The sequence below is a fragment of the Panicum hallii genome, chromosome 9, assembly GCF_002211085.1.
Source record: "Panicum hallii strain FIL2 chromosome 9, PHallii_v3.1, whole genome shotgun sequence".
Taxonomy (NCBI): domain Eukaryota; kingdom Viridiplantae; phylum Streptophyta; class Magnoliopsida; order Poales; family Poaceae; genus Panicum; species Panicum hallii.
The window spans coordinates 6,789,657-6,801,598 of record NC_038050.1 but is presented as its reverse complement, the minus strand read 5'-3'; the positions used below and the strand labels follow the sequence as shown (position 1 = coordinate 6,801,598).

Here is an 11,942-nt window from a genome sequence, read left to right as displayed (position 1 = left end):
CCCCCCCAACACACACACATGTCATTGCAATATAATTGAGTAAAATGCACCGCCGATCCTTGAACTTGGCTCGGGATGTCATCTCAATCCTCAAACTTTCAAAATGTACATTTACATCCTCAAATTTGCTAATCGTATCACGTGAAGTCCAAACCAATATTTTTAAGTTATAAAGTGGAAGTGTTCAACTTATGTTGAGCTTACATGTGAGTCCAAATTTTTTGAATTTTTCCGCTCAACTCTTATATTTTCTAATTTTTTCCAAATTTCGTTTCAAAACTTTATGCCGAAGATTTTCTTTTCCAATATTTCCTCTAGAATTTATCTTTTTATTTTCTATTTATTTTTACAAATTTGATCATATGAGTTTCTTATTTTGCAATTTTTATATATATCTTTTATATTTGAATATATTTGTACAAGTAAATTGGTATAAATTATTTTTGTGCGTATATAATTTTTTATTTGAATAAATTATATAACTTTCGTTTTAGCTTAAACAACTATGATTTGAACTTCATGATACGATCAGTAAGTTTGAGAATCTGAATGCGCATTTTAAAAGTTGGGGGCCGGGATGACACCCCGAGCCAAGTTCGACGATCGGCGGTGCATTTTACTCATTATAATTTATTCAAAAATAAAAGAAATGGTAATAGTAATTTTGTGTGAGTTTATAGGCCATATGTATTACACTTCTCCACATCAGTTTTGGTTATGTTCAAATTCTAATATCAAACTTTCGTTTTCTCTATAGCTCAAATTCAGAGACAGGAAACTATAAATTGTCAAACTCAAAGATGACCCATCAAAGTCTAAGCCACTTGCAAATGACTTGTTCTAAGGTTATATATAATGCGTACCAACAAAATCAAAACATGCAAACTGCTGCCCATGGTTTTTTTTGTTTAACAAAGACCGCCCACAGAATTTGTAAGTCGTGGATTACGTCAGCCCCAGTCCTCCATCACATTCTATATGATGAACTGTAAGTTACTAAATCCCAAACTAACCTCTCAAAAGTTGAAACCGCATATGACTTGTTCCGAGACTAAAGGTCATGTACCAACAAAAAAAGGTTTTAAAACGAATATGGAAGCATCCAAACTACACCCACTGATTACCACAGTATACCACGGTATATAAACAACGGAGCGCTGTAGAGGCAACGGCCCCAGCGCGTCCCCGGAGGCGGCGGAGTTGCATGAGTTCACTGGAGCCCGCCATTGTTTGTTGTGTGCGCGGCAGCGGCTGGCCGGCCGCGTGGTGTGGAAGAGAGAGGATAAAAAGTTGAAGAGGGCGATATGGGTTGCGTGGTTTAGCTCGTCCGGAGCGAGGCGCGCGTCGGACGCCCGTGTCGAAGCATTTTGGAGTATAAACAACAGACTACACCACCTGCTTCTTCTTCCTCCAATCGCCGCCTTCACGTCCACAGGAAGCGCGATACACAGCAACAGAAGCAAGCCACGGCGGACATTTTAAAAAGCGAAGGAGAGAGGAAAAAAAAGCGAAGAGGAAATGATTCATCTCCTGCGCTCCGTGCCCTCCCCCGCTATAATATCGCCACGCCCTCGTCGCCATCGTCACCACACCACCACTCCCTCCCTGCCCTCTCACTCCCGATCTCTCCTCCACCACCGCCTCCTCCGCGCCACCCCTCCCCTCGCCTCGCTCGTAGACCGGCAGCCGAACGCCGGCGGACCGGCCATGGGGCTCTTCACCGTGACGAAGAAGGCCACCACGCCCTTCGAGGGCCAGAAGCCCGGCACCTCCGGCCTCCGGAAGAAGGTTTCCCTCCCGCCCGCGCCCCTCTCTCGCTCCCCATCTCCGTCTGCGTTCATAGGCTCCCAGTATGGATCTCTCTGTTTCTGCGATGCGGCGGGTTCGTGCTCGGCTCCTGTGGCTCGGATCCGCAGCGCGCCAGCCTTCGCTTTCCCGCCACCTCGCGGATCTCGCCGGGCGACCTCTCGCTCGGGATCTTGGGGCTCTGTTTGATCCGTCGTTTCGGTTGGATCTGCTGGGGAACCCCGCTGCCATGATCGTGATCCGCGGTGGTGCGTTTGCTTGCGGTTGGGTGGGTGTAGCCGTTGTCGGACGGGTGTGGTTCGGAGGATGCCTGCTGGCTTGATCCGTTGGTTCCTATAGATCGTTGGACTCGGACCTGTACGGGGTTCGAATGATCTGAATTATATGCTTGCATGCCTTTGGTTCATAAGATTTGCTCGCACATTGATCAACTTCCGCTAATTGTTACTGGATCTCACTGATTAGATTACTGGCTTAGGTGGCTGTAGAAGATAGCGAGGTCCTCTGTTTTGCTATCTAGCTCTTACTCGATGATATGATTTTCGGTCTCTCAATGTTTACCATCGAGAGATAGCTCACAAAAACTGTTCTGGCATGGTTCGCAGCATCCGGCTGGGTCTCTTTGATGTTCGTTAGGATCTAACTCATAATGTATCAATGCTTGAGTGGATCCTGGTTCCATGAGGCTTGAGTGGATTGTGTATTTCAAAAATTGGGATCAGGCAGAGGATTCTGATTTTGCAGTTGGCACCCTTGGCTTAAATGTGTACCTGGTGACTCGTGTTGTAAAGGTGGAAGTATGTTGCAAGTTAGTTATAATTGATCTCAGCCTTTTGTTGGTTGAATGTGATGACACAATTCTGATAATTATCACGCTTCAAGAGTCGCGTGTCACAAATTTCTCGAGGTGTGACCTGAGTATTTTCAACTCATGTCTATGGGCCTCCAATATGGTATAAAATCATCCAATGTCCATATGTAATTTTACCAAGTTAACGTTGTTGATTGTTCGTTGTTGATTGTTTTTACATGGTGATTTCTTCGTTGTGCTGTACAGTATTAATAATAGGAAAATATTAGAAAAATGTACTTTTGCTATTAGCAGGGTAGAACTATGGGTTATTCCTCCAGTGGAGGCAACCGTGTCTATTATATTTGTCTGCACAAATGTCTATTATATTTTACACATACCTTGTTTTCCCAGGATCCTGAGCATTGTATAGTTCCTAGTCAGCTAGCCTTCTCTTTATGGGAATGAATAAAGAGTATTTCAATTTGTATGACTTTATTTCTACATTAAAGAAAAGGTTTATGACTGACATCTATTGCAGATGCTGGTCATTTTGTTCCATCAGATTTTCTGCCACTTGAGTACTTGTAATGTTATTTGTAGCATAATTACAATGCATTATGGCTATTTCTTATTATTGATCTTTTTTTAATATTACCAGGTTACTGTATTCCAGCAACCTCATTATCTACAGAACTTTGTCCAATCAACATTCAATGCCCTTCCTGCTGAAGAAGTAAAAGGTAAGTTGCTTATCAGATAAATACCAGTCTTGCATCAAACATACGACTCCTTTGCTTTTCTTTTGTTCATATTATCCAATATGACCTAGGTTAATAAACTGTGCACTGTGCAGTAACTGATATTATTCGGCCTAACTATTGCTTTTCTTTTCTTTTGTCTGTGCTTTGTCTGTGCTGTTTATGACTGACATCTATTGCTTTTCTGTTGTCTGTGCTGTTTTTATGCATATGTTTCTTCATCATTTGAGTTGTAAAAGTGAAATGTAGTTGCCATAGCCATATCTCCCTTGTTTTTTCTCTGCAGTTGTTACTCATGTCTCCTTTCCTTTCTTATAGGTGCGACCATTGTTGTCTCTGGTGATGGCCGCTATTTCTCAAAAGATGCTGTTCAGGTGATTTAGAATAGTCTTCATGTCCCATATATCCTTCTTTCAAACCCAATTTTGCAATGCTAGTACTGTTTTGAATTTTGATAATAGTTGCTGTAGACTTCAGTTCCAATATTGATATAGTCTCAGTGAATGTTGTTTTCTCCATGTGGTCGGGTTTTTCTTTTTGTTTTTTTGGTAGTCTCAGTGTTCATCTGCTAAATAGAGTGTGTCAAGAAATGACATTTCTTTTGCTTCTTACAGATCATAACAAAAATGGCTGCTGCCAATGGAGCAAGACGTGTTTGGGTTGGGCTAAACAGTCTCATGTCTACTCCTGCCGTTTCTGCTGTCATCCGTGAAAGAGTTGGTGCAGATGTAAGTTTGATTTATGAGAAAAGACAATGTTTAGCAGTATAAACATGCTCGTTACTCCTGTGCACTGTTGTAATAAATTACCTGACTACTGATTCATAAACACATGGATAATAGGGATCAAAGGCTACGGGTGCCTTCATCTTAACAGCTAGCCACAACCCAGGTGGTCCGACTGAGGTACCAACTTTAACTGCTACTATCTCTGTTGCAAATCAAGTGCCACTTGTGTTCTATGTTATTGAATACATCTCATTGAACTTTCCAGGACTTCGGGATCAAATACAATATGGGAAATGGTGGGCCTGCCCCTGAGTCTGTTACTGACAAGATTTTCTCTAATACAACGACTATCTCTGAATACCTCATCGCCGAAGACCTTCCAGATGTATGATTCAGTGCCACCCTGCTAAATATTTTCTTGCTCTTTCTTTTGACAAGTGATCGAAATATTCATCTGCTCCTTGTTGCTTTGCTACTGCAGGTTGATATTTCTGTTGTTGGTGTCACTAGCTTCAGTGGACCTGAAGGCCCCTTTGATGTGGATGTCTTTGACTCCAGTGTAGATTACATAAAGTTAATGAAGTAAGTAGCTTACTGTTCTTTTGTGGTTTATTTTATCGAAGTGAGAATTTCCACGCTTTGTAGATTGCTTGGATCTTGTTATGTTGACAACGGAATCTAATGATTTAATTGCTATTATTTCCAGGACAATTTTTGACTTCGAGGCAATAAAGAAGTTGCTGAGCTCTCCAAAATTTACATTCTGGTACTCACCTATGACTCCAACTATGCTACCATTCTCATATTAACATATTGTAGCGCATCTAAAAAAATCTTGCTTTATACTTTTAGTTATGATGCCCTCCATGGTGTTGCTGGAGCTTATGCCAAACACATCTTTGTGGAAGAGCTTGGTGCTGATGAAAGCGCTCTGTTGAATTGCGTCCCAAAGGTAATGTGTTCTTCTATTGTCACAAGTTGTACTAAAAAATGTGGGTTGCTGTTAATTCATCACATGTTTTTGCAGGAGGACTTTGGAGGTGGCCATCCGGATCCTAACCTCACCTATGCAAAAGAGTTGGTTGAACGGATGGGTCTTGGAAAGTCATCCTCAAACGTCGAACCTCCTGAGTTTGGTGCAGCTGCTGATGGAGATGCTGACCGAAACATGATTCTGGGTAAAAGGTATGATCTATTGATCTGTCTGGGAATCTTATGCACAAAATGTGTTCTAGAATCAAAAGCAGCTGATCCCCTTTTTCTGTTCCAGATTCTTTGTGACGCCATCGGACTCTGTTGCCATTATCGCGGCCAATGCTGTTCAGTCAATTCCTTACTTTGCTTCTGGCCTGAAGGGAGTTGCAAGGTAAAGAACTCTCCTCCATATTGCTGATAATTCAACATCCAGATATTGTTGCTGTCAAATTTTCTCACTGGAGTTTAGTTAAGGGCTTACGGCTGAGCATAAGCTTCATCACAGCCTGCAGTAAAAATGCATGTTTCCTTCTACAAAATGGTTCTGCTTATGAGTAATCTTGGCGAGGTTGTACTCATGAACAGTTAAGATATCAGCAACAAGCGAACAGTACCATCTGAAACACGCTGGCTGCTAATGCCGGTTGTTTTCATCCCTGCTTGATATGCAGGTGTACAATCTTAGATGCATTTAAGGTTTCTTTGTACTTAATTTATGTTGATCCGTTGGTGGAACTGCAGGAGCATGCCAACATCTGCTGCCCTTGATGTTGTTGCGAAGAATTTAAATCTCAAGTTCTTTGAGGTACATTAGTTAAGACCTTGATTTACAAGATTTTTGAATGTCAGACAATTGTAACATAAAAAACCATGTTTCAGGTGCCTACTGGGTGGAAATTTTTTGGCAACTTGATGGATGCCGGAATGTGCTCAATCTGTGGTGAAGAGAGCTTTGGCACCGGTAATTTTTGGAAACACTTATGGCTATCATTTATGTATATGCCGATAACAGTAACAAATATGTCAGCACCTCTTGTATTGCCATGTCAATGAACTAATTAGTTGGTAAATCAATGGGGCAAGTGCCTTAATGTGTTCTGACATTAAGCTCTCGCCATTTTCTTTAGTTGGTGATTTGAATCCATATTCAAGGACTTTTGCATTGCGGCATAGACATGGTTGAGATGTTTATATCTACTACTTTGTTTTAGGTTCTGATCACATTCGTGAGAAGGATGGTATTTGGGCTGTGCTTGCATGGCTGTCTATTCTTGCTTTCAAGAACAAGGACAACCTTGAAGGAGATAATAAGCTTGTCTCCGTTGAAGATATTGTTCGTCAGCACTGGGCCACCTATGGTCGCCACTATTACACACGCTATGACTACGAGGTACTTACATTATTTTAACCTGCATCTTGCATGTTTGTACCACACTTTAGATAGCATGCTTAATGTACATGTTCGTTTGTGAAGAACGTTGATGCAGGGGCTGCTAAGGAGCTTATGGCAAACCTAGTCAGCATGCAATCATCGCTTTCTGATGTTAACAAGTAAGTGAATATTCTTTTGACTTTGGTACAAAAAAAATAGTACTTCTCCCAAAACAAACTATGCAAGTGACATTTTTAATTGTTATCCTAGAGTTATTTTGGCTCTATGTAGTTCTTAATCAATACAAGCAATCGCAAAACTTAAACTTTTTGTGTACCATGTCTAAATTATCCCTTTGCTAGGTTGATCAAGGACATCAGATCTGATGTTTCCGAAGTAGTTGCAGCTGATGAGTTTGAGTACAAGGATCCTGTTGATGGCTCTGTGTCCAAGCACCAGGGTATCCGATACCTCTTTGGAGATGGTTCACGACTGGTATGTAACTGCTATGCAAAACCAGCTGAGGTGGCTAAGTAAACGGTTTTGTGAAGTTGGAGGGGTTAGATATCTGGTTTTTTAGTTTGGGGGTGATGTAGTCCGATCCCAATAGTTGGGGGGTTTTGGGGGGGGGGGGGGGTGTTATGTAGACTTCTTCCGTGAAAAACCTATGTTGTTTCAGATATCCTTCTTTTATTTCTTTAACCAAAGCAAAAGTAGGGTACAAACCTTAGCCTGCATGCACCCTTACATTTTTGCAATATAGTCAGTCCACAATAGTTGAGTTGAGTTCATCCTTGGCGATTGATACATTTGAGAGCTTAGGTTGTGCAAGAGATGCTGGTGAACTAACATGAATTCTTGGCATTCTAGGTGTTCCGTCTCTCTGGAACCGGTTCTGTTGGTGCCACCATCCGTGTCTACATCGAGCAGTACGAGAAGGATTCCTCCAAGACCGGCAGGGATTCACAGGATGCCCTTGCTCCACTGGTAAGATATCTCCTGTATATTCTTTGCGACACACAGAGATGAATATGCTTTGTCCTTTTGTGAAACTGCATTTACTGATGTTGTGTTTTGCATGTTCAGGTTGATGTTGCACTCAAGCTCTCCAAGATGCAAGAGTACACTGGCCGCTCTGCCCCCACCGTGATCACATAAATTTTTGAAGAGCCTGTGTTTTAGAATGAGTTGAGGCACTTACACAAACCACCTTTCCGGCCTCTCGTGTTTGATAGTTTTTTATTTCCTTCCCTGTGCCATCTCACCAGTGAATAAAGTGTATGTTTATTGCCCATACTGCAGACTTGCCGCTGGCACAGCATGCGGTAATAAGTCTTGTCACAGTGCTGTAATCGGGAGCTTGTTTCTCCTCGTAATATATCAGATGTGTTTTTTTTGGTTTGTTTGAGCATATCAAAATGACAAAATCTTTACCCACCTGTATGACACTTGTCACTTTGTCAGTGTTTTGTTTTCGCCAAACCATCTGATAATCGACAACCTTTTCCTCTGTGCCAACCCTGCCTTCCTAGTAACAGTAAATCATGAATGGCGGGAGACTATCTAGGTTGGGGTTGAATTAAATTGGTCTCCGCGCTTAATCGTGCTGTTAGACGATATTATCGGCACATCATGTTAGTTCAATCCCCTGCCTTCCAGTGGTAGGAGTAATTACAGCAGTAAACATCTGGGCACGGGAACCGCTGAGCTCTGTTCCAGTGTTCCCGACTTCTAGTGATGGAGGGATCAGATGCTCTGAGCTCCTTCCCGTCCTGACTTCTAGTAGAATGTTTAGCTTGTTCTAAACGTCGTTAGCTTGTTTTAAACGATATGTAATTAATAGTTTGTTCTAAACGTCATATATACTGACGAGAGATCAGTAAGGATAGACCAGAGGCAAACACGTCGAACTCCATACATCCAAGAACACAACGGGAGAGACGAGAACGAGCACACGGCAGTTTATTATTGTCATGTGAAGTTGTCTGACAGCGTCCGTCTCAATTGCCATCTCCGCAGCGCGGCTCACACGCACGCACTCGGGTACGAAGAAACCCGTGGCTCCTCCGCAGGATCCGGGAAGAACCATCAAGGCGCCGCGACGCCGTTGCCGTTGGAGTGGCTGGGCTTCCACAGGATGGTGGTCTCCGCGATCAGCGAGGTCACCACGTACGGGTCCATGTTGGACGCCGGCCTCCGGTCCTCGAAGTAGCCTGCAACGAACCAGGAAAACCCACACGGTTCAGCCCTTTACCATCGAAAACTTCCTGAACCCAGCCAAACTCTCGCCGCCTGCCTCTCACCTTTGCCTTCCTTCTCGGTGTCGCGGCCGACCCGCACCGACGCGCCGCGGTTGGCCACACCCTGTCATCAGGGGAAAAATGAGAGAGGTGAGCCCGCTTTGTTGCGCGAGGAAGAAATGTGCGATTGGTTTGGTTGCGATCTCGCGGCGCTCACCCAGATGAAGGTGTTGATGTCGGCGGTCTCGTGGCGGCCGGTGAGGCGGCGCTCGTTGCCGTCCCCGTACGCGGCGATGTGCTCCCGGTGCCGGAGGCCCAGCTTCTGGATCGCCTTCTTGATCACCTCGTACCCGCCGTCGCTCCTCATCGACTTGGTGCTGCACGCACACCAGGGAGCAGGTTAACACGCGATACACGGAGCAAGATTCAAGATCCAGCTAGTGAAGTTAGCATTTGCACTTGACACTATTCTATTTTTTTTTTTCAAGTACCTGTAGTTAGTGTGAGCACCTGCACCATTCCATTCGCCCTGCAGTCACATGCAACAAAGACGACATAAGACCAGCAGGATGACTCAAGACACAGATCAAAACCCCAGACACATTCGGTAGAGAAATGGTCACCGGAATCGGCTTGGGATCGAAGGAGACGACCACGCCGGCGACCTCGGTGATCCTCTGCCAACCACAGGGCAACAAAAAACGCACGTCTCGTTAGAGAAATCACACTGACAAGTGACACGGCACGCCATGTCTCGGCATCTCTCATCCGATCGACATGAGTGACAGAAGGAGAACCGGACGCAGCTATATACGTACCTCAAGAATGTAGCGAGCCACCCAGATCTGGTCGCCGGCGGAGATGCCGACGGCGGGGCCGACCTGGAACTCCCACTGCCCTGGCATGACCTCCCCGTTGATCCCGCTGATGTCGATGCCGGCGTAGAGGCAGGCCTTGTAGTGCGCGTCGACGATGTCCCGCCCGTACGATTTGTCCGCTCCGGCGGCGCAGTAGTACGGTCCCTGCAGTTAGCCCACCGCTCACTGAATTTACTAGAACTAGAACTGATGTATCCATGTTGGCTAGCATGGATCATTCTATAAGCTATTGTTTTATTTTTATTTTTGTCTTGCATTTGCACCTAATTTCCTTCTCTGTTAATCATGCTGAAAAGTAGCCTTCTACTGTAACAAATGCCTAGCTCTACCTGAGGGCCAGGGTAGCCGCCTAATGGCCAGCCAAGAGGCCAGTTGGTGTCCTTCTGAAGAAGGGTGTACTCCTGCTCAATCCCAAACCTGAATTTGGACTGATGCACCATAAGAAACACCATCTGATTGAATGAAGTATCTGTACACAACAAATGAATCCAATTTGTGCAGGACTACAGATATGGAAAAGCTGAAGATACCGACCATGGTTCTTCAGCCTTGACATCAGGGTGGCAGAAGATCTTCGCCGCCCCGTGCCGCTTGTTGGTCGGAATCGGCTCCCCGTTCGGCGCGTAGCAGTCGCACATAACCTACACACAGCTCAAAATTTTAGATGAAAAATCTCCATACCCATGACCAACATTCATGTAGAAAAACTGCAGACATGAATCAAAGCAGCGTCTGTACCAGTATGTTCTTCCCCTTCCTGAACGGGTCTCTGAAGATGGCTTGGGGACTTGATGCCAAAAAGACAAATGCAAAAGCGAATTATTTCAAGGCTTCAACAACAAGGCACACATATTAAGGTGGAGACGAAGAGGGGAGTCAAGAGCAAGGTACCATAGGATGACTTCACTGTCGTCACCCGTAGCTTGGCCGGTGCTGGAGCCGTCGAAGTTCCAGTTCGGAAGCTTGCTAGGGTCATCCACAGGTCCGGGCAGCGTCTGAGTAAAAGGCAGTCAGAGGAGCTGTCATGCACTTGAAAACTCTTTTTTAGAACACGCAAGAGAGCTGAGTATTTTTCGTGTGAAGAAGTCGCTTGAAAACTTGTTACAGCTCAAAAGGCACACTTGCACGGCACATATCATCCAAAGAAAACCGATCAAGATAAGGGTTCATGGTTATCATGGAGGAAGGAAAAGGTGGACTGACCCTGGCTTTGCTCCTCACATCCATCCCAGAGCCGCCAACCCTGGATCAGACAAGGTGGAATTACAAGTGGATTAGTACGGCCTAAGAGTGGCAAGCTGACGTGTCTAGTTACTTGTGAAGAGGGGGAACAAGTTGACACCAGCATTTTGGAATGAACTTGGAAAGCAAATGATGATGCACAACTCACAACTATCTGGAGTCCATGACAAAAATCAACAAGCCTCGATTCATAATTTTTTTTCAAACTAACAAAATTCATGCAAACATCCGTAAGATGGTCATGGAAATTCCTGCCAGTTTGGTTATTCTCTTTTGCTTGTCTGCCATGTAAAAGTAGACAAAAATCGAAAAACAGCAAGATCCTAACGAACACCATCACCATGGTGTGTTGGTGCCTGAAGGAAATGGAAAAAGCATCGGATGCGACGATAGGGGAAAGGCAGCAGCGCTCACCAGATGTACTCGGCGATGATCTTCTCGGTGCAGTCCGAGAGGTCAAGGTTGACGAGGTCGGCGAGCTGAGCCATGGCGACGAACGGAGATGGCCTTCCTCCTCCTCTGGCAAGGCAGAGTACGAGCAGAGACGCTAATGGCAGGGACACCTCTCTCTGAATCTCTTGGGGTGTTGCTGCACTGGTTGAGAGAGTGATTGATCTCTCTGTGTGTGTCGCAGCCGTAGCTGGCTGGCCCTCTCTATAAGTAGAGGCGAGGCAATGAAGCCCTGAAGGGAGGAGCGCCAGAGCCCCTCGGTGGTTGGTGGCCTTTTCGCTGAAGTGCGCTGCTGACTTTGGGGGAGCTTGAATTCTGGAAGGCGCCGTGGTACGGTTGTCCTCGGCCGCACGCGCTGTCACTCGGTGGGTTTGGAAGCGGATGCTTTTTTGACACGATGCATGGTTCAGATTGACAAGGGCCTTATTTAGATTTCAAATTTTTCTAACTTTTGGTACTATAGCGCTTTCGTTTGTATTTGACAAATTTTATCTAATTTTGAAAAAATTTATCTAATTATGGACTAACTAGGCTTAAAAGATTCGTCTCGTGATGTACAATTAAACTGTGCAATTAGTTATTTTTTTACATACATTTACTGCTTCATGCATATGTCCCAAAATTGATGTGATGGAGAGAGAGAGTGTAAAAAGTTGGAATTTGGAGGAGATCTAAACAGGCCCAAGCTTTTTATTCTATT

The 11,942-nt window shown here is 44.5% G+C and overlaps 2 protein-coding genes across 2 annotated transcripts; one reads left to right on the top strand and one right to left on the bottom strand.

Annotated features, from left to right (window-relative positions):
• Positions 1 to 1,412: 1,412 nt before the first annotated feature.
• LOC112875331 (phosphoglucomutase, cytoplasmic 2) lies at positions 1,413 to 7,843 on the top strand. The gene is made up of 18 exons (XM_025939146.1): positions 1,413 to 1,788; positions 3,258 to 3,339; positions 3,676 to 3,731; positions 3,972 to 4,085; positions 4,200 to 4,262; positions 4,351 to 4,470; positions 4,567 to 4,667; positions 4,792 to 4,851; positions 4,938 to 5,037; positions 5,113 to 5,270; positions 5,356 to 5,451; positions 5,802 to 5,865; positions 5,940 to 6,021; positions 6,272 to 6,450; positions 6,535 to 6,611; positions 6,795 to 6,927; positions 7,303 to 7,419; positions 7,519 to 7,843. The coding sequence occupies exons 1-18, from the start codon at positions 1,519 to 1,521 to the stop codon at positions 7,588 to 7,590; spliced, it is 1,944 nt and encodes a 647-aa protein (XP_025794931.1). The 5' UTR covers positions 1,413 to 1,518; the 3' UTR covers positions 7,591 to 7,843.
• Positions 7,844 to 8,325: 482 nt separating this feature from the next.
• Positions 8,326 to 11,503, bottom strand: LOC112875324 (glutamine synthetase root isozyme 2). The gene is made up of 12 exons (XM_025939129.1): positions 11,207 to 11,503; positions 10,754 to 10,793; positions 10,442 to 10,545; positions 10,289 to 10,337; positions 10,085 to 10,191; positions 9,880 to 9,967; positions 9,491 to 9,694; positions 9,296 to 9,349; positions 9,164 to 9,201; positions 8,890 to 9,049; positions 8,736 to 8,796; positions 8,326 to 8,645 (listed from the first exon to the last, which is right to left on the bottom strand). Exons 1-12 carry the CDS (start codon positions 11,278 to 11,280, stop codon positions 8,521 to 8,523), a joined length of 1,104 nt encoding a protein of 367 aa, XP_025794914.1. The 5' UTR covers positions 11,281 to 11,503; the 3' UTR covers positions 8,326 to 8,520.
• Positions 11,504 to 11,942: the final 439 nt, after the last annotated feature.

Coding starts and splice junctions, on each gene's coding strand:
- LOC112875331 (XM_025939146.1), top strand. CDS start 1,519: ATGATTCATCTCCTGCGCTCCGTGCCCTCCCCCGCTATAATATCGCCA. Junction 3,732..3,971: donor TCTCAAAAGATGCTGTTCAG/GTGATTTAGAAT, acceptor TGCTTCTTACAG/ATCATAACAAAAATGGCTGC. Junction 6,022..6,271: donor TGAAGAGAGCTTTGGCACCG/GTAATTTTTGGA, acceptor ACTTTGTTTTAG/GTTCTGATCACATTCGTGAG.
- LOC112875324 (XM_025939129.1), bottom strand. CDS start 11,280: ATGGCTCAGCTCGCCGACCTCGTCAACCTTGACCTCTCGGACTGCACC. Junction 10,794..11,206: donor ATCATCGCCGAGTACATCTG/GTGAGCGCTGCT, acceptor TGTCTGATCCAG/GGTTGGCGGCTCTGGGATGG. Junction 10,338..10,441: donor GACAGTGAAGTCATCCTATG/GTACCTTGCTCT, acceptor TTTGGCATCAAG/TCCCCAAGCCATCTTCAGAG.